This window comes from Mandrillus leucophaeus, unplaced genomic scaffold (genome assembly GCF_000951045.1).
Source record: "Mandrillus leucophaeus isolate KB7577 unplaced genomic scaffold, Mleu.le_1.0 Scaffold100, whole genome shotgun sequence".
In the NCBI taxonomy this organism is placed as follows: domain Eukaryota; kingdom Metazoa; phylum Chordata; class Mammalia; order Primates; family Cercopithecidae; genus Mandrillus; species Mandrillus leucophaeus.
The window spans coordinates 3,913,118-3,937,170 of record NW_012098099.1 but is presented as its reverse complement, the minus strand read 5'-3'; the positions used below and the strand labels follow the sequence as shown (position 1 = coordinate 3,937,170).

General features: G+C 38.6%; 1 protein-coding gene across 6 annotated transcripts in view; it reads right to left on the bottom strand.

The window, feature by feature from the left end:
• Positions 1–24,053, bottom strand: part of KIAA0895 (KIAA0895 ortholog) — a 68,812-nt gene that overhangs the window by 17,761 nt on the left and 26,998 nt on the right. For 2 of the 6 annotated variants that reach the window (XM_011972942.1, XM_011972956.1), the window contains exons 1-2: positions 23,412–23,738; positions 13,357–14,051 (exon numbers count right to left, since the gene is read on the bottom strand). In XM_011972942.1, the coding sequence (XP_011828332.1) occupies positions 13,357–14,051; positions 23,412–23,436 (720 nt within the window). In that variant the 5' untranslated portion in view covers positions 23,437–23,738. Of the gene's footprint in view, positions 1–13,356; positions 14,052–23,199; positions 23,771–24,053 lie in introns of those variants that run through there. The other 4 variants (XM_011972965.1, XM_011972948.1, XM_011972933.1 and 1 more) reach the window with 4 other exon arrangements.

Here is a 24,053-nt window from a genome sequence, read left to right as displayed (position 1 = left end):
AAGGAAGGAAGGAAAAAGAAGGAAAGAAAGTAAAGAAGGAAGAGAGAAAGAGAGAAAGAGGGAGGGGGAGGGGGGAGAGAGAGAGAGAGAGCAAGCAAGCAAAGCAAAGCAAGAAAATAAAATGTTTAAAGAAATATAAAAAATTATCTTAGGAAAAGAGAAGAAAGGTCAAAATGAGAGAAGGTGAGACATGTGAAATGCATATGGCTAAATTAAGTCTGTTAATTATAAAAATGAATAAAAGAAAACTAAAATAAATGCTTCAGAGAAATATTCAATATTAAGACAACTTTTCTTAGAGATAAAAAGACCTGAGTAAAATTGATCAGATGGCCACTTCAGATCATTGGTTGCCTGGGGACGGGGTTCAGGGAAAGACAGTGACTGCAATATATACCTAAAATGAGTAAATTTTATTGTCTGTAAATAAATAAAACTATTTTGTTTAAAAATGCCATTATTTCTAGGTAAATTAATAAGAAGAGAAGCACTCTGAGACACATCAGGATGTCTAGAATAACCTGCACTGAAAAAGAAACACTCTCCTCTGAACAGCTCACTAACTAGCCTCGTTCCCACAGGCTCTAGGCAAAAAGCTCCCCAGAGTAAATGACTAACAAAACTGTTGCTTTGAAATAAAAAAAGTCCAATAAGGAACAATCTAAATATGCAAGTTAATTACTATATAACTATTATATGAAATATATGCAAGCACTGAAATTGATGCTGACATAAAAAATGTTGACGATTTTTAATGATATGAGAAAATGTTTATGATAAGTGAAAGTGCATTGACCACAATTATGATCGTTAAGCATGGGAAAAGAAAAATACTCTCAAAAGTCAATAGTGGTTACCTGTGGGTGGTAGAATTATGGGATTCTTATTCTCTACACTTTTCTAAGTCTTTATACTGAATATAAACTACTTTTCTAACTCAAAAAACAAATGGTTAAGTGCCTTCTACTTTGGAATCTCCTGGCCTTTCTATTCACCATCTAATTACGTTTTCCCATTTGCCAGGTAGGCATTGATATCTGTTCTCTGGAGTGTTTCATTTAACAAAGAAACACATGGAATTGTTTTTAAATTTTAAAAATATCTTTAAAAAAAGATATTTTTCTATAATAGATTTTTAGGTAGGGACAATTGTTGGCAGGAAAACAGTTGGTATACCTTGCATTCTTGAAATTAACTCATGGAACACACAGCCACTTCTCTAAATATCTAGCCCAGATTTGCCCATAGATATCAAATATATTGTTTCCTTCCAACTCTAAGAATAGCAATATAAGTAGAAAGCAATGTAACATCACAAATTTTCACAAATCAGTCTTAAAATTTCTAGAACCAGAACATCTTAATGTATACCCACCTATCCCTATTGTCCAGGTCTCAGTCTCCTAGTTTGCATGAATCTGACTTTGGATCTTTCCTTTGCATACATCTTAAAATGTACTTGGCCAACTCCTCCATTACCATGTTAGAAAATAGTATAATGGAATCTACTCTTGAGTTCCACAAGACACACTGTCAGGTAGGATAACACTTCTTGCTAAAAATGATGTGAAACAAGCAACCAAATGTATTTTTGCCTTTTTAAAAACATTGAAAAACCTCATGTTTTTACTAAATTATTATCTCTATTCACAAATCAATGATTTCTGAATCTTTCCCTCCTTAATAGAATAAGATATTTTTAAATTTTTAAAAAAATTTTCCTCACCAGAAGCATATAGTTGAAGAAGAGAATATTTTTAAAAAAGCTTTGCATATCTTATAGGCATCAAAACAAATTGATTTTCAGAGACCTGGAATCTAGAGCAAAGAGGAAATAAATGCAAAATGAGTAATTGTTCCGTGTGAAGGAAATGATCCTATCTCTCTCCTCATCTCAGTGTCACTTACAATGCCACACAAAATAGAGTAACAGCATTATTCATATTACAGATCTGTCATCTCAGGATCCTGAAGCACTTTTATTCTATTCTATTAAAATGAGAACAATATGTAATCAAATTCTTTTCAACAAATGGGGCTAGGAAAATTGGATATCCACATTTAAAAGAATGGAGTTGGACCTCTATCCCATATCATATAAAAAAATTAACTCAAAAAGGATCCAAGACCTTAATGTAACAGCTAAAGCAATAAAACTCTTAGAAGCAAGCATAGGCATACATCTTCATGACCCTGGATTAGGCAATGGGCTCTTAGATATGACACCAAAAGCACAAACAACAAAAAGATAACCTGGACTTCATCAAAATTGTGCTTCAAAGGATACTATCATAAAAATAAAAAGTGACCTGAAGAATGGGAGAAAATGTTTGCAAATTTCATATCTGATATCTACAATATATAAAGAACTCCTGCAACTCAGTAATAACAAATAACTGAAAAATTGGCAAAGGATCTGAAATAGGCAATTTTCCAAAGAAGATATGCAAATGGCCATTATTAACCATCAGGAAATTGCAAATCAAAAGCACAATGAGATACCACTTCACTCCCACTGGGATGTCTATAGAAAAAAAAAGGGTTGATGAGAATGTGGAGAAACTGAAACGCTCACATGCTGCTGGTGAGAAAGTAAAATGGTATAATCACTCTGAAAAACAGTCTGGCAGTTCCTTAAAACGTTAAACACAGAGTAATTATATGTACTAACAATTCCACTACTAGATGTGGACCCAAGATAACTGAAAACATTTGTCCATAAAAAATATGTACACAAATGTTCATAAAGTATTATTAACAGCCAAAAAGTAGAAACAACCCAAATGTCTATCAAATGATAAAAAAAAATAGAATGTAGTATATCCATACATGGAATATTATTCAGCAATAAAAAGTGCTGATGCATGCTAGAACACAGCACGGATAAACTTTGAAAACATTATGGTAAGTGAAAGAAGCCAGTCATAAAGGACCACAAGGTATTGTATGATTCCATTTATATTGAATGTCCAGAACGGGCAAATCCAGAAAGTCAGAAAGTGGACTGGTGGTTGCCTAGGGCTGAAAGGTTGGTGAGAAATGGGGAACGACTGCTAATGGGTACAGTGTTTCCTTTTGAGGTGATGAAATGTTCTAGAATTAGTGGTTACAGCTGCACAACTCTAAATAAATTAAAAACCACTGAACTGTACTCTCTTTATTTTTATTTATTTTTTTGAGACAGAGTCTCACTCTGTTGCCCGGGCTAGAGTGCAGTGGCACAATCTCAGATTACTGCAACCTCTGCCTCCTGGGTTCAAGCGATTCTCCTGCCTCAGCCTCCTGAGTAGCTAGGATTATAGGTACCTGCCACCACACCCGACTAATTTTTATATTTTTAGTAGAGACAGGGTTTCACCATGTTGGTCAGGCTGGTCTCGAACTCCTGACCTCATGATCCACCTACCTCGGCCCCGCAAAGTGCTGGCATTACAGGCCTGAGCCACTGTGTCCGGTCTACTTTTATTGTTTATAATTGTTTTTAGTTTAGTTTTACATTGCAGGAGAACTGCATACTTTAAATGGGTGAACTGTATGACATGTGAATTGTATCTTAATAAAGCTATTTTTTTTAAAGGGAAGAGCAATCATATAGCATAATTTAACATTGAAATCACTAATCCAGAAAAAAAAATGTTCTCTATATAAAACTTTCAACACTGTCTTGGATAATAAAATTTCTGAAAAATCTCAATATTTTGTTTAATGACAAACTTTTGGTTTACTTGCTGATTTTGTTTACTGTTTAGCAATCTGGAAACCTGACCATCAGTTACGTGCTAAAAAACTATCTCCCTTCTCAACTGCAGTTTTCACTCAATGAAAAACTACATACAATGAGGACACCAATATGATGGGGGTAGGATGACGCTGTGGAAAGACTAGAAGTCAGAAGACCTGGTATTATATTGGGGCCCCATCATTTGCTGACTGTGTGCTCTTAGATTTGTCATTGTACCTTTCTCAGATTTAGGTTCTTCACTGGCAAAAGGGAGATTAAAATCTCTACCCTATTTACCTCACAAAGTTGTGAAGACAAAATGAGAGCGTGGAGGGGCTGTGAATGTGCTTATTTCTCATATGACTGTAGAAAGCACTTAAATTTTAACAGAAGATCACTGGGTTTTAATTTCAGAAGATCACTGGGTTTTAATTTCAGAAGATCACTGGGTTTTAATTTCAGAATTTAAGGTAATTGGTTTGCCCTCCAACTTTTTACTCAAGGTTATGTTTTTCCTGCCTTACTAGTTAATATACCATTCCAACTCTCCCTTCATTCCTCTCCTTTTCAGAAAATTCTAGAATCTAAAACCTTTCCCTCCCAAATACAGAATAATCCCTAGGATCTCAGACAGTCCTTTTCTTTAAGCCAGTGTTTTCCAAACTTTCTTGAGGGAAAGCAGTCAACAAGATACTGTTTTTTAAAGGTTTCAAGGTCTAATTAGTTTGGAAAATATTAAACAAAAGACTCTTCTAAGCTTTTATTATGATACTATGTGTGGTGAATGTTAGAGATGAATATCATATTCTATGTTTTCCAACATGTATAGCTTCCTTTGCTTAGGTGGTGTTCCTCAGAACAGTCCAAAAATGGTTACTTCAGATAAGCATGGGATATATATGTACACATATACATATTCTGGCTCTTCAAGCTTCTCAGAATGAAAAGCAAGATACTAAATGAGTTTTTCAATGCTGATTATTACTTCCTGGTAGCAAATTAGGTATATAAAGATTTGTGATTACTCAATCAGATGATTAGGCCTCCATTTAAGGTATTGTAGCCACAGACTAATGGGACAGCAGTAGTCACACACTAAAATCCCTTCAGCTGTAAGCAGTAATCACTGTGTAAAGCTACTGATTATAAGACATCTGGAAGAGGTAAAAGAAGAGCATATTTACATTCCAATGTTTTATAAAACACTGTGCTGGCCAGACAAAACATATAAGCAGGCTGAACTTGACCCCTGGGTAACAAATTTGGATCCACTGTTTGTAAAGTATTTCACTAAACTTTTAACATACTAGCAAAAAGGACCATTCATTTATCGAGCTATTCCTCACCTTCTATATGCCAATCACTGTCACTTTTATGCAGTTTTATATTTTAGAATCTAAGTCCCTGTTGTACTATTAGACTGGCAGAGATGACATATAAACAGATCCGATGTAGTAATACTTTGATGGAATTATAAATAAGGTATTGTGAGATCACTGAAAAAAGGGAAATAGAAGTAAGGGATTAGAGGAAATAGGGGATATTCCATGCAAACGGGGCTATTACTGTTATAAGCATATAGAAACTAAAGAAAGTGAAACAGAGCTTAGTTTGACAAGACTGCAGGGTTCCTGGGATGGACAGGCACTGGGAAACTTCTTTATTCAGTGCCAGGAACTGCACTCAATTCTGGGAATAGCTGAAATGAGAAAAACAAAGAAAAACACACTTCTCTCAAGGAGGTTGGTCTATGGGTAAAGATAAACAAGAAACTGAAGGATGGTAACAGTGGATAAATGCTGTGACAGATATTTACGTGAGATGCTACGGGTGAATACAGTTGACCTTGGTATAAGGCCTTGCAGGCCATGACAAAGATTTTGAACTTTATCCTAAATTATGAGGAGCCCTGAAGTTTTCTTGAAGAGGTGAGATGACCAAATTTGCATCTTAGAGAGACACTGACAGCAGTGTGGAGAGCAGGGGAGAGATAGAAGGGAGCAAAAGTACTTTTACCAACAATCCAGTTTTCTGTAACGTGAACTGCAGACTAGGACCAGATTATAATGAAAAGAAACAAACCAAAATATTTCAAAATATTATATTTTACCTATGCAGAATCTAGAAAATAAATACATCTCAGACACTGACTCTACCTTCAATGAATGACATAGCCAGGCAAAGAATTAAGTTGTCACCTGCAACTTATCTGACCCTCCTTGCCTCCACACACACCCACCCTGCAGCTTACACTCCTCTTGTATTCTCGGCTGAATTTCTGTGTTATCAGGGCTGGGGGTATTCTGGATGTATAAAAGGGTGAGTGGGAAAATAAGAGGGTAACTGCTACTGGATAAGATATTTATACATGGCTTAATACCGCAGACTATTCTTTCACCACCTACAAGGGAAAAACCAGATTTCAACCTGTTTTGTTGAAAAGACTCTGTTAAGGTAAGAACCTGAGAATGTACATGTTAATCAAGTTTTCAAAGGCAAATCAAAAAAGCCTTTCAATGAGTCATCAAGGTCAAACCTTCTTCCAAGGACATACAATCTGATTGGGGAGTTTCCATCTCTGATCCGTAAAAAAAATCTTTCTTGCTATTTAGGTTAAGAAATAACCCCAGTTCTCCGATCTAATACACAAGGCTACTATGGAACATACTAAACTCAAAATTTTAAAAACCTTGTAACTTCAGTGTATCTGTGAAAGGTTTGTGATTTGCTAAACAGAATATCATGTCACCTAGGAAAAGATATAATTTAAAGAAGGCTTACTTTTTCCTCCCCTTCATTGTTTTGACAACTTGAGGTCTACCAAGATAAAATAATATTTTAATACTAGTACAATTATAACTTAGCTTTAAAGAAATTTTACGTCAAGACATCCTATTAGTGAAGGCAATTTATTTCCAATTAAATTTTTTCTACCAAAAAAGAAAAATGAACATTTGACTTGTTTTAAAGCACAATAAGGTAATATTATATATGTACCTATTATGTATGTGTTTTAATATAACAATGAATTGCCTATTCCATTCACACTATAAACGCTAAAATCAAAAGACCGTTTTCAGAGGATCAGATGTAATCTTTGCCATACTAATCATTGATTCTAATAAAATGGAGCCTATGTTAAATAGAGCTGGTGAATCAGAGGTAGCAAAATGGTAACCCAAGGGGAAAATGTGGCCCACAGAGAGGTCTTCATGGGTCTGGACCGAGTGTGTTTCTTTCTTTTTTTTTTTTTCAGACAGAGTCTCACTCTGTCACCCAGGCTGTAGTGCAATGGCATGATCTTGGCTCACTGCAACCTCCGCTTCCCGGGTTCAAGCAATTTTCTCAATCCTCATGTCAGCCTCCCAAGTAGCTAGGATTACAGGCATGCGCCACCATGCCCAGCTAATTTTTGTATTTTTAGTAGAGACAGGGTTTCACTATGCTGGCCAGGCTGGTCTCAAACTCCTGGCCTCAAGCAATCCACCTGCCTTGGCCTCGCAAAGTGCTGGAATTATAGCCATGAGCCACCAAGCCTGACCTCAGCCTGTGTTTTAACTGACTTGGTATCAATGTTTACAAACTAGAAGACTTCCTATAAAATTCAGGTTTCTACCTTCCCTTGAAAATCTCGTAGATACTGGTTCCAAACTGTGGCTCAAACAAAATAACTGCTCTCTGATTTCCAATTTACTACTATACCCAGCCAGTTTCATTTACGATTTTTGCCCAGATCCTATAGGCATCTGAATTCGTGAACTCATATACGATGACTATATAGTTTGCTAACCGAGGAAGATGAAAATCAGAATTTATTTCCTAACATAATGAAGTTGGTCCACATAGATATTTACTTTTAAAATCTGAACTCTGGCTGGGTGTGGTAGCTCACGCCTGTAATCCCAGCATTTGGGAGGCCAAGGTGGGCGGATCACCTGAGGGCAGGGGTTCAAGACCAGTCTGGCAAACATGGTGAAACCCTGTCTCTACTAAAAGTACAAAAATTAGCTGGGCATGGTAGCGCGTGCCTATAGTCTCAGCTACTCGGGAGGCTGAGGCAGAAGAATCACTTGAACCTGGGAGGTGGAGACTGCAGTGAGCCGAGACTCCATCATTGCACTCCAGCCTGGGTGGCAGAGCAAGATTGTCTCATAAATAAATAAATAAATAAATAAATAAAATATGAAGTCTATAAATGCAAATGCACTGCTATGCCACAGAGTGTTGTGTGCTATGTTGCTCTAGTGCAGGGAAAAAGGGGTTGTCAGAATCACAGTCCTTTCCTTTTCTCTATTTTGGCAGAATGACTGCCAAATAAGAATGAAACCTCTATTTTAAATATCTCTGAGGTTTCCAATAACTCTACTAAGTTACTCTTGACAGCACAGAACTATTAACTTCCACTAAATTTAAGTAGTAAAAAATTTAGGGCCAGGTATGGTGGCTCATGCCTGTAATCCCAGCACTCTGGGAGGCTGAGGCAGGTGGACTGCATGAGCTCAGGAGTTTGGAACCAGCCCCGGCAATGTGGTAAACTCTCGTCTGCACAAAAAATACAAAAATTAGCCAGGCATGGTGGCACATGCCTATAGTTCTAGCTACTTAGGGGGCTGAGGTGGGAGGATTGCTTGTGCCCAGGAGGTCAAGGCTGCAGTGAGCCATGTTCGCACCACTGTACTCCAGCCTGGGTGACAAAGGGAGATTCTGTTTTTAAAAAAAAAAAAAAAATTAAGTTACAATAACACAAGGAGAATAGTTTTTCCACTCAAATAGACATCTATCAATATCAAATGATACGCTAACTCTTAAATTATATGGTTGTGATGAAAATGCCTTTTTTGAGAAACATCGAACACTTTTTGAAAAATAAACTTTTTGCCGGGCGCAGTGGCTCATGCCTATAATCCCAGCACTTTAGGAGGCTGAGGAGGGTGGATCACCTGAGGTCAGGAGTTTGAGACCAGCCTGGCCAACATGGCGAAACCCTGTCTCTACTAAAAATACAAAAAAATAGCAGGGCATGGCAGCGCATGCCTGTAATCCCAGCTACTTGGGAGGACCAAGCAGGAGAATCACTTGAACTTAGGCAGCGGAGGTTGCAATGAGCTAAAATTGCCCCACTGAACTCCAGCCTGGGCAACAGAGTGAGATTCCATCTTAAAAAAAAAAAATGAACTTTTCTTGCAGCTTTCTTTTTCAACTCTTACTGCAACCATACTGCTTCACTCATGGATATGTCTTTTTATAATAAATCAAGATATATCACTCTTAATGTTGTATTATTAGAAAGTATGGGCCGGGCACAATGGCTCACACCTATAATCGCAATACTTCGGGAGGTCGAGGTGGGTGGATCACTTGAGGCCAGGAGTTCAAGACCAGCCTGGCCAACAGATGAGGTGAAACATCACCTCTACTAAAAATACAAAAATTATCCTGGCGTTGTGGCAGGTGCCTCTAATCCCAGCTACTCGGGAGGCTGAGGCAGGAGAATTGGTTGAACCTGGGAGGTAGAGGCTGCAGTGAGTGGATATGGCCACTCTAGCCTGGGCAACAGAGTGCGACTCCATCTCAAAAAAAAAAAAAAGTATGTTTGTAGTTAGTAAATTATGACTTTGTTCTGATCAGAACCTCTGCTTGCTCTGAGACATACAGTGTTCTGGCTTTTCCTGATTGCTGTTTTTCTTCCCAGAAGGTGCCTTGTCTGTGCTTTCCCCTCAAGATGCTACAGGTCAGGCCGGGCGCAGTGGCTCCTGTAATCTTAGCACTTCGGGAGGCCAAAGCCAGAGGATCACTTGAGCTCAAGAGACCAGCCAAGGCAGCATAGTGAGACCTCCCACCTATCCAAAAAGTTTTAAAAAACTAGCCTCTGTGCTGGTGCGTGCCTGTGAGTCCCAGCTACTGGCGCTGGGGGCTAAATGGGGAGGATCGTTTGCGTCCAGCAGTTCAAGGCTACAGTGAGTTATGATCACACCCCTGCTCTCCAACCTGGGCAACACAGCAAGACCCTGTCTCAAAAAAAGATGCTACAGGTCTTTTGGTGACAGGGCTAATTTTACAGGTAATTGTTACTATGTAATCTTCTGAGAGTAAGCTGTTCAAGAAAGCAGTTGTTTTTTGTTGGCAAAGCTTTAGTACTTTCTGTTTTTCACCTTGCAGGAGAATAGAGAGGTTGCCAGAATCATGGGAAGATACTCCCTGTTTATGCCTTTTTTTTTTTGAGACAGTGTCTCACTCTATCACCAAGACTGGAGTGCAGTGGCGCGATCTCGACTCACTGTAACCTCCACCTCCCAGGTTCAAGCAATTCTCCTGCCTTAGCCTCCCAAGTAGCTGGGACTACAGGCGCCTGCCACCACGCCCGGCTAATTTTTTGTATTTTTAGCAGAGACGGGGTTTCACCATGTTGGTCAGGCTAGTCTCGAACTCCTGACCTCAAGTGATCCACCTGCCTCAGATTCCCAAAGTGCTGGGATTACAGGTGTCAGCCACCATACCCAGCCTCCTTGTTTATTCTTGAAGTATCCATTTTACTTGAAGATAGGCAATTTACATTTTTCTTTATTAGAATAAAGATACAATATGAAGTATGATACAAAACTCACATGAACTTAAGATAACATACAGATTTTATCTGAACTATTTACTGCTCAAGAGCACACTAAGAATCTACTTCTGACCCACTGGTGAGAATGCACCTGACCCCAAGTAGCTTTCTGCAGGCTCTAATTCCAGATCCCTTCCTTAGCACCTATGAAGCACTGTGCTGTTTTCTGCAAAGGTCCAAAGCCACAGAAAACAGACATCTTGAGTTTCTGTCAAGTTTAAACATATCTAAGATAGTCAGGAAGCTGAGGCTACCATGGCTGCCAACATGCAGCAAGGCAGGGCTCAGCAGGCTCCACCTAGAATTATATTCTAGTCCTGCAGCCTGCTGTTTGCCCTGCATCACCTCAGTGGTCTCAGTGCCTCCCTAGGGACACACTGCCTAGACCAAAAAAGTTGAGGCCTGGAACTCCTTGACAATGATTGGGAAAACAGAGCATGAGCACTGCCTCGGTTCCACTGTGGCAGACTTATCTGTGCGTGAAAGTCTAGCATCATTCCACCAATCTGTGCACTTAAGAGGACCACAATCATCCTGCAAAACAATACAGATTGCCTGCTTTACCAAGATCCAGATTGTGAAACTCAAGAGACTGTCAGCTGGGGGTTGGCAAGGCCTCAAAGGTAGCATCCAGAGACCATGGGGCTACTTGGCCATTCTGGCCCCTTTGGGTATCATGTTTCTGAGTCCCGGAGACTAGCCTTGAAGCTGCTGCTTTATCTAAGGAGGAGATGGATGTATGATATCATGTCATTATTCATTTGGTAGCTGAATAAGAATTTAAGTATATTTTCCCAGAGGTCTTGTACCATGTATTTCTTTGATTAAAGTGTTTTAAACAGTAGACTTGGCATTTATTGAGAATGTGCTCCCAAATGGTGGCATCTGCAGTACAAGTCAGCTAAGATTGCTAGTGCTGCTTAGAAGTCTCAAGTAATTCAAGTGTAGGATTAATCTCCTAAAGCTGGAATTGGGTCAAAATTAAAATTGCAAAGCCACAGGCCAAGCAGTGTCAATTCTCAATCTGTGGGGCTGCTGATTCCCAAACTGCCTTCCAGAGAAATCAAAGAGCATTATTTTTAATCTAATGGTTGGAAATATCCTTCCCAACAAGCAGGGGTGGGGTAGGTCTCCAAATTAAGGAATACTGGTAAATAACTCTCAGTCATCTCTTTCAGCATCAGGGGGAAAATGCAAATAGGATTTTTATCATTGTAAAATTTATATTTGTGAAAGCCTTGTTCAATCAACTGCAATTTCCACACATAAAAAAAATCACATGTAAGAATGACTGCCAAATAGAAATAAAAATAACAGCTAACCTCTTTATTAGTGCTTTTTAGGTGTCAAGCACGATGATAACTGCAATATATGCACTAAGCATCCTCTCATTTAATTATCAAAATAATCTAAAGCAGGTATTTTCTTCACTCCATTTTACAATGTGGAAGTAGTACAGCCTAAGAGTGGATTATGAAATCACTATGTTAATGCTGCCTTCTCCCATCCAAAAGTGCCACTTTATATTAGTAACTTATCAATTTGGATCACAATTTTTAGCACAATCTCAGCACATTTTTAAAAAAGCAAATACTCATTAAAGAATACAGAAGCAGTAAAAAGAGATCCTAATAAAGGAAAGTAAATACCATGATTAAAATTATTTTAATCTTTACATAATGGCTTTATATAATTAAGTTTTACATAATGGCTTCAAAAGACTGGCCAGATTCCATGTTATCTATAATAAACAGCCAAATATCTGCTGGCTGCGAGACCAAATAACTATTATCAGCAAAAATGGTAAAATAGGACATGCACCACAGGAGAGAGGAACCATGCAGTTTTACCTATCCTATAAACAGACTTTCAGTCACTGACAATGCCACATTGAAGCTAATATAAGAACCTGAACAAAGTTAATTTGACCAAATATTGTCGGCCTTTATGATCTCAAAACTATGCCCTGCAGATAAACATTAGCTAATTTCTTCTTAAATACTTAAATGAGGTTCTGAAATGTATTATAGTCCTGTAAAACACAAAACTGCTAAGGACTTAAAGTGAGCAATTTAAAAGTATTATTCATATCATTCACATCATAATTTGCTAACCTTGAAGATAATTTTGAAAATCCCATTTTTTTAATCTTTGAATAAGTGCTTAAATATTTATTTGATGATGATTAACAATTTCAGTGAAGCATTAACAAGCTCATGGACAAGAATCAAGCTTCAGTTCCCAAACTACTTACTGGAGCCTAAGCAAGCCAGGAATTTAACACAATAGGAAGAACCAGGGATTGTATGCTCCATCTAAGACATTAAAAAATCAATTAGAGGCCAGGGATGGTGGCTCACACCTGTAACCCTAACACTTTGAGAGGCCAAGGCGGGCAAATCACTGGAGGTCAGGAGTTCGAGACTAGCCTGGCCAAAATGGTGAAACCCCATCTTCACTAAAAATCAGCTGGGCATGGTGGGGGGGGCCTGTAGTCCCAGCTACTGGGGAAGCTGAGACACAAGAATCGCTTGAACCCAGGAGGCAGAGATTGCAGTGAGCCAAGATCGCGCCACTACACTCCAGCCTGGGCATGGAGCAAGAATCTGTCTCAAAAAAAAAACAAAAAACAAAAAATAAATCAATTAGAAAACAAAAATGTAATGTGGGCTACCGAACACTTGTCTGTAGGCGGCTAAATTGGCCACAAGTTTGTAACTCCCACATGAAAGCTTAGAACCAGAATCTGAAGCTGTTTTCCTAATATAATTGCTTCCTGTCACAGACAGTCTATGTAACAGATTATAAATTTTGATGACAGCAATGTAGTTTATATACAGGTGATACTCATCTTGTCACATATTTACATGTCCTGAGTGGGAATTAACCATAACATAGAAATAATTTGAATTAAAAAAAAAAAGAAATAATTTGAATATTTTAAAATGTCTTTGTTTTTGCTTGTAAGATCATAGATAATTGTTTTAGTACATATAAATGAACTACCACTACTGAAATGGCATTTTACCTGCTTAAGAAATCGGTCAGATGCGTGGCTGTGCTTAGCTAATACGCTTGGCAGAGCAGGATTGGCATACTCAAACTGAGGATTGTAGGTATAGTCAGATTTGAAGAATCTCAGTTTTTCTTTCTCTAAGTTGGTGGGTTTTATAGCAGTCAGTATACAAAATTTCTTCCCAGAAAAGTCATCTCCCTTTTCAAAGCTTCTAGACAGCTGAGGCTGTGGCTTTGTCTTTGGAAGAGTGGAGAAATGGCACCACTTGACCTTGCTTTTGGGTTTAGGTGGCAGTACTATGCCATTCCCTGTAACAGAGATATCATGTGTAAACTTTACAGGACTCGACACTGAACTAGTGACAAAAACAGCAGGCCGCCTCTCCAGGCAGTACCAAGTACCACTGCTTGTCACCGGCACCAGGGCTTTCATCCTGCGAGGATCTTTGCTACGAGAAGTGTTAGGAGATTTGCTGGTTTTTCTACATCTTTTGGAGTAGGTGGAGGAAGACTGTTTTTGTGAGTGATACTTTTTTTCCTCCTTGCTCTGTAGTAGGACATTGTAACTACTGGTTCCAGTTGTGAAAATGTCTTTTAGCACTCCCGAGGATAAATGTGAAATGCTTCTTTTGCTGTCAATGATGAATGAATCTTCTGCATTTAGAATAGACTTCTTAGCAAGTTCTTGCTCAGGCCAGTGCAGCTTTTCTGTGTTAATAAACAAAATCAAAACAAAAGAAATAACAAAGATACCAGATGAAGCAAATTGTTTATTAGGAAAGGTATTCTGAAGATTCTTTAAACTTCGTAATTTTGCAATAATCATTAGAAAAAAACATTTTAAATATTAAAAGGATATATTACTAAACTTTGGTCATGCTAGATACTGTCATTTCTCTTCTCTATGAGTATATATAAGTTAAATTATCTATAAAAATCCTTAGCTTCAAACCATTTAGATGATCAAAGTCTAATATGTGAGATAATATACATAAATAATCTGAATACTTGATTCTACAAAAGAATGTAGATTTCGGCTAGGCACAGTGGCTCACGCCTGTAATCTCAGCATTTTGGGAGGTCAAGGCAGGCAGATCACTTGAGCAGGAGCTGGAGACCAGCCTGGCCAACATGGTGAAACCCTGTCTCTACCAAAAAATACAAAAATTAGCCAGGTATAGTGGTGGGCCCCTGTAATCCCAGCTACTCAGGAGGCTGAGGCATGAGAATTGCCTGAACCTGGGAGGCAGAGGTTGTTGTGAGCTGAGATTGTGCCACTGCACTCCAGCCTCGGTGACAGAGTGAGACCTTATCTCAAAGAAAAAAAAAAAAAAAAGAATGTGGATTTCATAGAAAGCATATATTTTAAAATAGTATTTTCAGTAATAAAGTAAAATCCAAGGCACTTTCAAAGGTAATACAATCTTGAAATTTGGAAATATATAAAAGGTAGCTATCAGTAAAAGAACAACAACAAAGCCTTATTTACTCAAAAACCACTGTTAAGATTAAACAGATGGCATCTTCAAGCATGTTTTAGTAATGTCACTTAGTATGAATAACTGGTTGATTTTCTTCATAATTCTAAGCTGTATGTTAAGGTTAAAGAAAAACAAGCCTTTTTTTCTTGGCAAGTTAGAAAAGCAAATTTAAAGAACTATTACAAAGGTATTAATATATCAAATGGCAAGTGAAGGAGAGGGCAGCTTTGTTTTTAGAACTCGCAAGTGCTTTAAACAGGTAAGAATCACTGGATATACTGTTGAGCATTCACTACTTTAAAACTGTGTTGATCTGCATTCTTTCATTCAACAAATACGTAGAATACTACTGATTCAGCACATGGCTCTGATAAACAACTGTATAAACACATTGTTCTTACCAATAACCAGCTTCTAATCTGGCTCTGAAGACAAGGCATTTCTATGAAGATTTCAACAATAATACAATGTTGTATATAATTAAACATGAAAAACAAAAGACTCAAACAATAACCTATAGTTTAGATGAGGAAGAAAGCAATGTGAAGAGAAACAGATGAGGAGATTTCAAGTAGACCCTTGAGGGTTTTCAGACTCAATTCTAAACTGATGAAGTTTGTCTTAAATACATCTCATCTGAACAAGACTCCAGCTCAACTCCTGTCAATAAATGTTCACTGAATAAACAAGTGAATAAATGAATGACCCTAAACATGCAATTCTGCAACCATTCTGAATAAATATGTACTTGTAGTTCTGGGACCATTCAAATATGAGATTACTGCAGACATGAAAATATAACAGGAAAGACCCTAAACCAGTGGTTCCTAACAGAAGGCGATTTTACCCTCCAGGGAACATTTGGCAATGTCTAGAGACATTTTGGTTGTCACAACCGGGGAGAGGCTACTGGCATCTAGCAGGTAAAGGCCAGGGATGCTGCTAAACATCCTTCACTGCATAGGACAATCTCCTACAACAAAGAAATATTCATTTCAAAATGTCAATAGTATCAAGGTAGAGAAACTCTGATCTAAATATTAGTTTTTAAATTCCAGGAGTCATAGAGTCTAGAGTAAAGAGACAGTACTAAAGTAGATAATAATCCAAATATGTAAGGTATTTAAAAGTCCTTTTACTTACATTTTCTAGGCCAGCATGTGAAATCTGAATTCTGATGTCTAAAAGATAACAAAGCTATCTCTAAAGCTTGCAGGGGCTAAATGTCTATTATATGTGTAAGTTTAGAGGTAGGAGCTAGATCACATAGGGTCATGTTGAAGACAGGTTGTACAAAGAAGCTGTTCAATAAATGTTAAAGACTCAACAAGACAAAATTAACTGGACAAATAAACAAAACATTAATCATAGGCTGGTAGCTCCCAGTTTCTCAGGAGTTTCATAAATTTGTGTGTCGTCAACTAACAGTCAGAACTGGGCAGGCCAGGCAAACAGGCTAAGGAAAACCAGGACACAGGCTGTAGCCCGAATGCCCAGGAATAATGTCGGTTTCCCTAAAACGACACCACAAGCTTAGGAGACAAGGGGTGATAATGAACAAAAACCGAAATAGACATGAAAAGGGAAAGTATAAAAGAACTCAAATAAGCATAAGCCTAGGAAGTAGAGTAAGGACTAGCCGTAGCCGGAAAGGCAAAGGGAGAAAATCAGATTGTTTTCTCAACTGATTTTCGTAATAAAAAGGGACGGAGTTACATCAAATTAAAATCAATAAATAAGACTACTCTGAAGAATTTCTGTTTTGATGATTCACTACATATATGTTGTACTGATTTTTTAAAAATGAATATTCAATGTAAAAATGCTCTTTGTTTTCTAAGACCTAGCAGCTTTATGACCAAAGAACTGGAGTTGCCGAGTTCTGTGGTCATAAAGCATCAGTGACCTCCAAATTCACAATTTCGTGCCATCTGAAACAGCCTATACATTTCCAGATACTAAAAAAAAAAACCGTCCTAAACCACCTGTCAAAATACTCGAGGAGGAGTGAAGTATGGCAGCGGGATGACAGTATATGCCTGACAGAACCTCTCTCCCCAGGAATTACAGCATTTCAGTTCACTTGCTAATTATCTCCTGAAAAGCTTAGCACGAGTCCTTTTGAAGCTCCATCTGCTGCTGAATAAAGTTTGGGAGTGTTAATGGTCTAGTTATTTTACAAATGCCAATCCTGTTAAATGCTGGATAGCCCATGAAGTTCATAAAAGTGGAGCACATGGTCCTTCACACAACTCATACAAGATGGATATAAATTCATTTCTCAGAGTCACAGTAATTGTATTTCAGTTGCATTAAAAAGTATCATAGAACCTAAGAGATTGTTTTTGTAATTTTAAATACTATTGCTTATTTTGTGAAAAAAAGACCTGAACATGGTTAAGAACACTAAGAGGCTGATAACATTTGACACAATTTATTAAAGAACATCCTATTCTCTGAATCCTTTTTCCTGAATTAAAACATTTTTAAAGCATAAACAGACTTATTTGGAGGAAGTGTAGCTCGTGTTTTCCCAGAAAAGTAATAAGGTAATTAAAAAGCATATTTTCTCACATTAAAGGTACTCATTATATAATGTAAAACTTAAGCTACAAGCAATCTGTTTCACTATCATATTGGGAAGAATGAAAATAATTTGTTGATAGAAGAAAATTGTTCACCCCAACCTGATTACCCATACTGAAGAAAAAAGGGTAAATATTTGTACATTAAAATTGACAGTCTATTCACAAGTAGATGAATATACCAAAGTAATCAACACAATGAAAGCTTAGTATATATCTAGAACAGGAGAAAAGGATACCAAGATTCCTGACATCCATTCCCAGCTCTTTCAATGACCTCTCTGTAATATTAGCCTAATCATTAAGTCCATCGTTACCTCCCGTTCCTCATCTAAAAGAATGGGGGAAAAGGGAGACACTGCCCTCTAAATGCAGTGTTTCACAACTGTGAGTAGGTGAGGTTTCATAGGAATCAAGAGGTCTCTGGCTGAAAAGGAAGATCACCAGAAACAAAGCCTGGTGGCAAATACCATTCAACCAGTTTTGACCTACAAAATGGAAATTTCCGTGGTTCACTAATACTTACAAAACCTGAGAATCTGGGATAATTTTATACCACAAAACAATAGGTTACTTAATTACAAACAAAAGAAAGGCCAAAACAAAACAAAATAATCCCCAAACAAGGTAAACTTTAATTTTATCAAGAATTTCATCACTTAAAACTCAAAAGAAGCCAGGCACAGTGGCACATGCCTGTAATCCCAGCTATTTAGGAAGCTGAGGCTGGAAGATTACTGGAACCCAGGAGTTTGAGTCCAGCCTACAGAACATAGCAAAACCCCAACTCTAAAAATCAAACAAACGAACAAACAAACAAACAAAAACACCTCAAACAATATCAACAGTAGAAAGGATAAATTGTGGTAGGCTCATACAACAGAAGACTATACGGCAATGAAAGGAAAACTGACATTGTAAGCAACAATATGGATGTATCTCAGACAATCTTGAGCAAATGAAGCCACATCAAAAGATTATATAGTGTATAATTCCGTTTATATGTAGTCCAAAACAGCAAAACTAATTTATGGTATTAGATGTCAGAATAGCAGTTACCTTTGAGGGATGAATCATAATCTAGGAGGAGATACCAGGAAACCTGCTAGGTGCTGGAAATGTTCTCTATCTGTTCTGGGCAATGGTTATGTATGTACAAAGTCATTGGCCTGCACATTTAAGACTTGTAAACTTTATTTAAGTTACACTTTAATTTTTTAAGGATGTATAAAATCAGTATCCTTAAAAATATATTTATTGCTCAATTTGTCCACACTATAACAGATAATCTATTAACTATAGTATCTCTAAATTCAATAGCAACCAATGTAGCTTATCAACTTTAAGAAAATGAGACGAAAGGCACTGCTAATGTCATTCAGGAATTCAGAAACTTGACTGTACTTTAGGATTCCTAAAACTTTCACAGTCCCAGGTAAGAGCAATTCAGTGTTGCTCTATTAGTAACTTATAATGGGACACTGTTGTTTTGGGGTCAGAAACTTGTATGTTTGTTGTTTTTACAGTTAGAAATATACAGAGTAGTCTAGACACCCTTGATGGTGATGGTTGTGGTAAGAGTGAGCATTATACATCATCTAAAACAACACTGAATGTGCCAGAAACAAACATGGCTTTCCCTTGGGATGGACAAAACTCCTAACTGTGGTCTATGAGGTCACTCTCGGTCAGATCCTTCTGCCTCTGCAGCCTCACCTCACACTGTGTTCCTCAGTTTCTCCACTTCAGCCTTCTCTCACTTTGACCATACCTCATCCTTACCATGCTCTCTCCGAGCATACTTCTTCACATGCTGCTCTCTGTGTCTGCTGGGCCCTTCTATCCCTCTTTTTCTTAGATTAATACCCACTCATCTTTCAGTTCAAATAGCACTTGGTCAGGAAGCCTTCCTTAACTCTTTCATTTTAGAACCTCATAACACCTTATATCTCTTCTTCGAAGTCCTTTATCATGGTTGCAGGTTTATATTTGTTGTATGACAGACTTCCTCAACAATGAAATTATAAGCTTTTTTACAACATACATCTGTGTTTGGTTTTGCTCATTCACTATCCTGCTTATGAAAGGGTGGCCAGAGAAGTAGACAAGGGAAGAGAATATTTGAGAGGAAAGAAAGGGTAAAACACTTAGTTGCCCGACCACTGTGGAAAAAATAATCCCAGGAAGGCAAAAGAAAAATGAAACAATTAGTGATGTTGAAGACAAGTTTTAATGGTAAGTTTTAATGGAAGTACCTGCCGCTGTACAACAAATAGGAGCTATGTGCCTAGGTATATTCATCCTGTATGGCCTAATGCTGGCCTTAAGACTTTCGTTTCCAGTATTTTTAAACATTCATCTTTGATATAAAGACACTTCATTTCTGGAATGACTCATTAATCACTTCTTACATCACATACAAAATAAAGCCAATAGGAAATCATAAATGAACATAATCTTATATGGTTTCTCACAGCATTTTGTTAATGAATGAACTAGATGTCTTCTATTTTGAAAACAACAAATTTATATTCAAGTGAAATAGGATTTTCCCAGGTAAAAATTATTACATACTTGCCTGTGATTAAAAACCTAAAAACTAACACTTGAGCAAACCATCAGATAATGTGACACAGATATTAAATGAAATCTTGAGGTTGGGTTTTGTGGCTCAAATCAGTGTACAGTCACTATAATAGTGAGCTGATTTTCCTAGTAGTTGACAATATGGGCTTTGGAATGGAGCTGTCTGGTATGAATCTTGGCTCTGTTTATTAATAGCTATAACCCTGACCAAGTTACATAACTTCTTTGTGCTATAGTTTCCTTATCTGTAAAATGGGATGATAATAATAATACATACTTCGTAGTACTGTTGTAAGGATTTTAAAAGTTAGTATGTGTGAAGTGCTGAGAACAGTGCTGGACTATAAGTAAGCAGCCTCTGTTAACTATTATTAGTATCACATTAAATATTATATTCAGCTCCTAGAGAAACACCACATGGAAAAATGTACATAGGGAAATATTTTGAATCATTAAATTTGAATTCCAAGGCAAATTTCATGTTAATAAGGTAATTAATCTATATTTTAGAATCAAGATTTTAGTGGCTTTAGTATAATAAACCCTCTTTTTTAAAAAAAAATCCCAGAAGCTAAAGTAGAACCTTCTTTTTTTTTTTTTTTTTTTGTGACAGGGTCTCAATCTGTGACCAAGGCTGGAGTGCAGTGGCAATTCTGGCTCACTGCAACCTCTGACACCTGGGCGCTCAAGTGATACTCCTGCCTCAGCCTTCCAAGTAGCTGGGACTACAGGCGCAGGCCACCATGCCCGGCTAATTTTTTAATTTTTTGTAGAGATGGGGTTTTGCTGTGTTGCCCAGGTTGGTCTCGAACTCCTGAGCTCAGGTAATCCATCTACTCTCTGCCTCACAAAGTGCTGGGATTACAAGTGTGAGCCACTGCACCCAGCCTGAGAACCTTCCTCTTTAAAAGGCCATGAGAAGTCAAAAAAAACCTTTTCTGATTTGATTCCATTTTTAAACAGCAGAGATAGCATATACTAATAAGTCAAAAGTGGATAAGATATTACATAGGAAGTGATTTCAGAAACAAGTAATTGCTTCATTCCTGAAATATAAAATAATGAGTCTGTTCTATATTTGTAACAACTTTTAGAGCTGAAAAAAAAAATGAACACATTTCCATCAGTACTCTTACCACAATCAAGTTCTGCTAACCAGAAAGAAGAACATGGCCATCTTAGATATTAATGAATCGTGAGGGAATGACCAGGGGAGAGGAGGGCATGTTTTCAGCTTAACTCTCTACATGAAGTTTCTGGCTGTCCAAATTGGGTTTTTCTGATATCACAGTCAAATGCTGGGCACCGGGCTCTAGAATGATTTCAACTAGTTAAGTACTATATAAGAGAGAAAGTAGTCTGAAAAATGACCCAGTTATTTTTAAAGGAATCGTAAATGAGAGGCCTGAATGGTCTCAAATGGCTATTTGAACTTTATTGTACTATAGAAATTCACTGCCAAATTATTTACCTCAGGGTTTGCAAACATACAGGGTTGGACTGATAAATGTACCGCCACTAAATTATAGGAAGGGAAATGAGACAAGAGGAGTGGGTCTACTACTTTCTAAAGTATCTCTTCTCAAACTTCTAACTCAACACGTTGACATATCAAGAGATCACTCTGCATGACTAAATGATCAGAGTATCTGCTTTCTAATACTAATATTATTTTATTTGTATCTCTACAATGATTGTTACGGTTTGGGAAAATAATTTTAATCTATGTGATTTCTCAATTAAATAATGTGCACTGTGACAGAAATCTACATTTTTCTTCAAGGCACTGATTCTATGGAGAAGAAGATGTTGCCCTCCCCCACCCCCCTGCCCAATTGTGATTTTTAGTTGTCACAATTATGGGGTCGGGGCAGAGAACAGCATCCCACAAGGAAGAATTATCTTGTCCAAAGTTAACAGTGCTAGGCTGGGCACAGTGGCTCATGCCTGTAATCCCAGCACTTTGGGAAGCCGAGGTGGCAGGATCACCTGAGGTCAGGAGTTCCGACCAGCCTGAACAACATGGTGAACCCCTGTCTCTACTAAAACTACAAAAATTTGCCGGGCGTGGTGGTGTGCGTCTGTAATCCCAGTTACTCGGGAGGTCGAGGCAGGAGAATCGCTTGAACCCGGGAGGTGGAGATTGCAGTGAGCAGAGACAGCGCCCTTGCACTCCAGCCTGGGTGACAGAGCGAGACTCTGTCTCAAAAACAACAACAACAAAGTTAATGGTGCTGAGGTTGAGAAACCTTGCTCCATATTTAGGAGGTATGGTACTTTTAAGTAACTTTTGACATTTTAATTGTGTTTTAGGACGAAAGTAGCATCTACATCAAATCACATTTTTAAAAACTCTAACGCCAATTAAAGTTGCCTTTTCAATCTTAGCTCCTGTAACTATGTTTCCTGTCAACATAAATGAGATACATCGCGGCAATGTCATGACTGCACAAATCAACTCTGTATAACATTGAACATGAAATAAAACAGTATAAAATTAAAATCATGTTTTCACTGGCAAGGGGTTTGGTTTTTCAGTTAGAGTGCTCACAGAAAAATAGTCTATTAGGCACTGCATTGTTTTAAAATTTAAAATTCCGGCCTTATTTTGGCACTAGTTTGAGGAGTAGGTATTTCCCTTTACTCCGTTGTTCTTCGTCATAATTCTGAACTGTCAAAACCCTGCCTTGCAAAAATGTTTGCGTACAGAATCAAATGCTGGGAAAATGGCCTAGAAAATTACTCTAAGATTACGTAAGGTTTTTTTTTTTTAATGGCTAACACGCATAGCGATTTACAAATAGTAAGAGTCAAGTTCTGTGCTCCCAGAGATCGAACTGAATTTTTAAAAATGCAGGTAAACTTTCAGACTTTCTGACCTGGGGTCTGTTTAAAGACCCATGTTTTACCCTTGGTATAATCTGTACTGTAAAATGGCCTATTATAATATCAACTCAAAATGTTCTCACTGTTTAAGAATAAAAGCATACACACACAAATATACACAGTATAAATACTGAAATACAGATGTGTTCTTTCACTTAGCTTATTTTTTCTGACTATTCTAGAAAATTATGAAGCTTAATCACACACCTAGCGTGTTTTGAAAATAAGATTTAACAATCTTTGGACTGTACCTTTGTAGGACCAGCAACCGGTCTATTATTATAATATTTTTCACGAGATTCCACAGCATGTACTTACTGATAATAAGTGACGAAAGGAAAAGGGGCCGATTTCTCTCTTCCCTTCGTAGGCTTTTCGCGAGCGCCTCCTGAGCGCCCCGCAGGGGTCGGGACGCAGGGTGGAGTCCCGAGCGGCGCGCCCAGCCGGTAGCTACCATTACCTGGACCCCGGGCGGCGGGACCCCGGTCCGCCCCGCACCCCCGCCGCGGCCAGCCCTTCCCTGCACTCACCCGTCACGCGAATGGACTCCAGCATCGTTCCCCCGAGGCCCGGGGCGGCGGGCTCCGCGGGCTCAGGGGAAAGGGCCGCGCAGGGGCGGGCCGGGCGGCCCCTAGTCTCTGACCCCGGCCTCAGTGGAGGGTGCGCGGCGGGAGGCGGCTGTCCGCTACCTGGCGCAGGATAAGGAGGGTAATGGCGGACGAAGACGTACGGACACTGACTGTGAGCAGCGCTTCCACCAGCCCGCAGATGCTGGAAGATACACACGGCGGCCCTACGGTGCCCGGCAGCGCTTAGAACCTGCCACCGTGACGTAGCAGCTGCGCCGGTTGCTAGGAAACTGCCCCCGGGGTCCGCGCGCGCTGCGCTTCCCGGAGCCTGCGCGCCGCTGGGGGCGCTAGTGCGACGAAGGCCGGCGGGCAGCGAGAGAGGGGTCGAGGCGCAGGGAGTAGTCCCGAGCGGCGCGCCCAGCCGGTAGCTACCATTACCTGGACCCCGGGCGGCGGGACCCCGGTCCGCCCCGCACCATGACTAAATGATCAGAGTATCTGCTGCCCCATACTAATATTATTTTATTTGTATCTCTACAATGATTGTTACGGTTTGGGAAAATAATTTTAATCTATGTGATTTCTCAATTAAATAATGTGCAC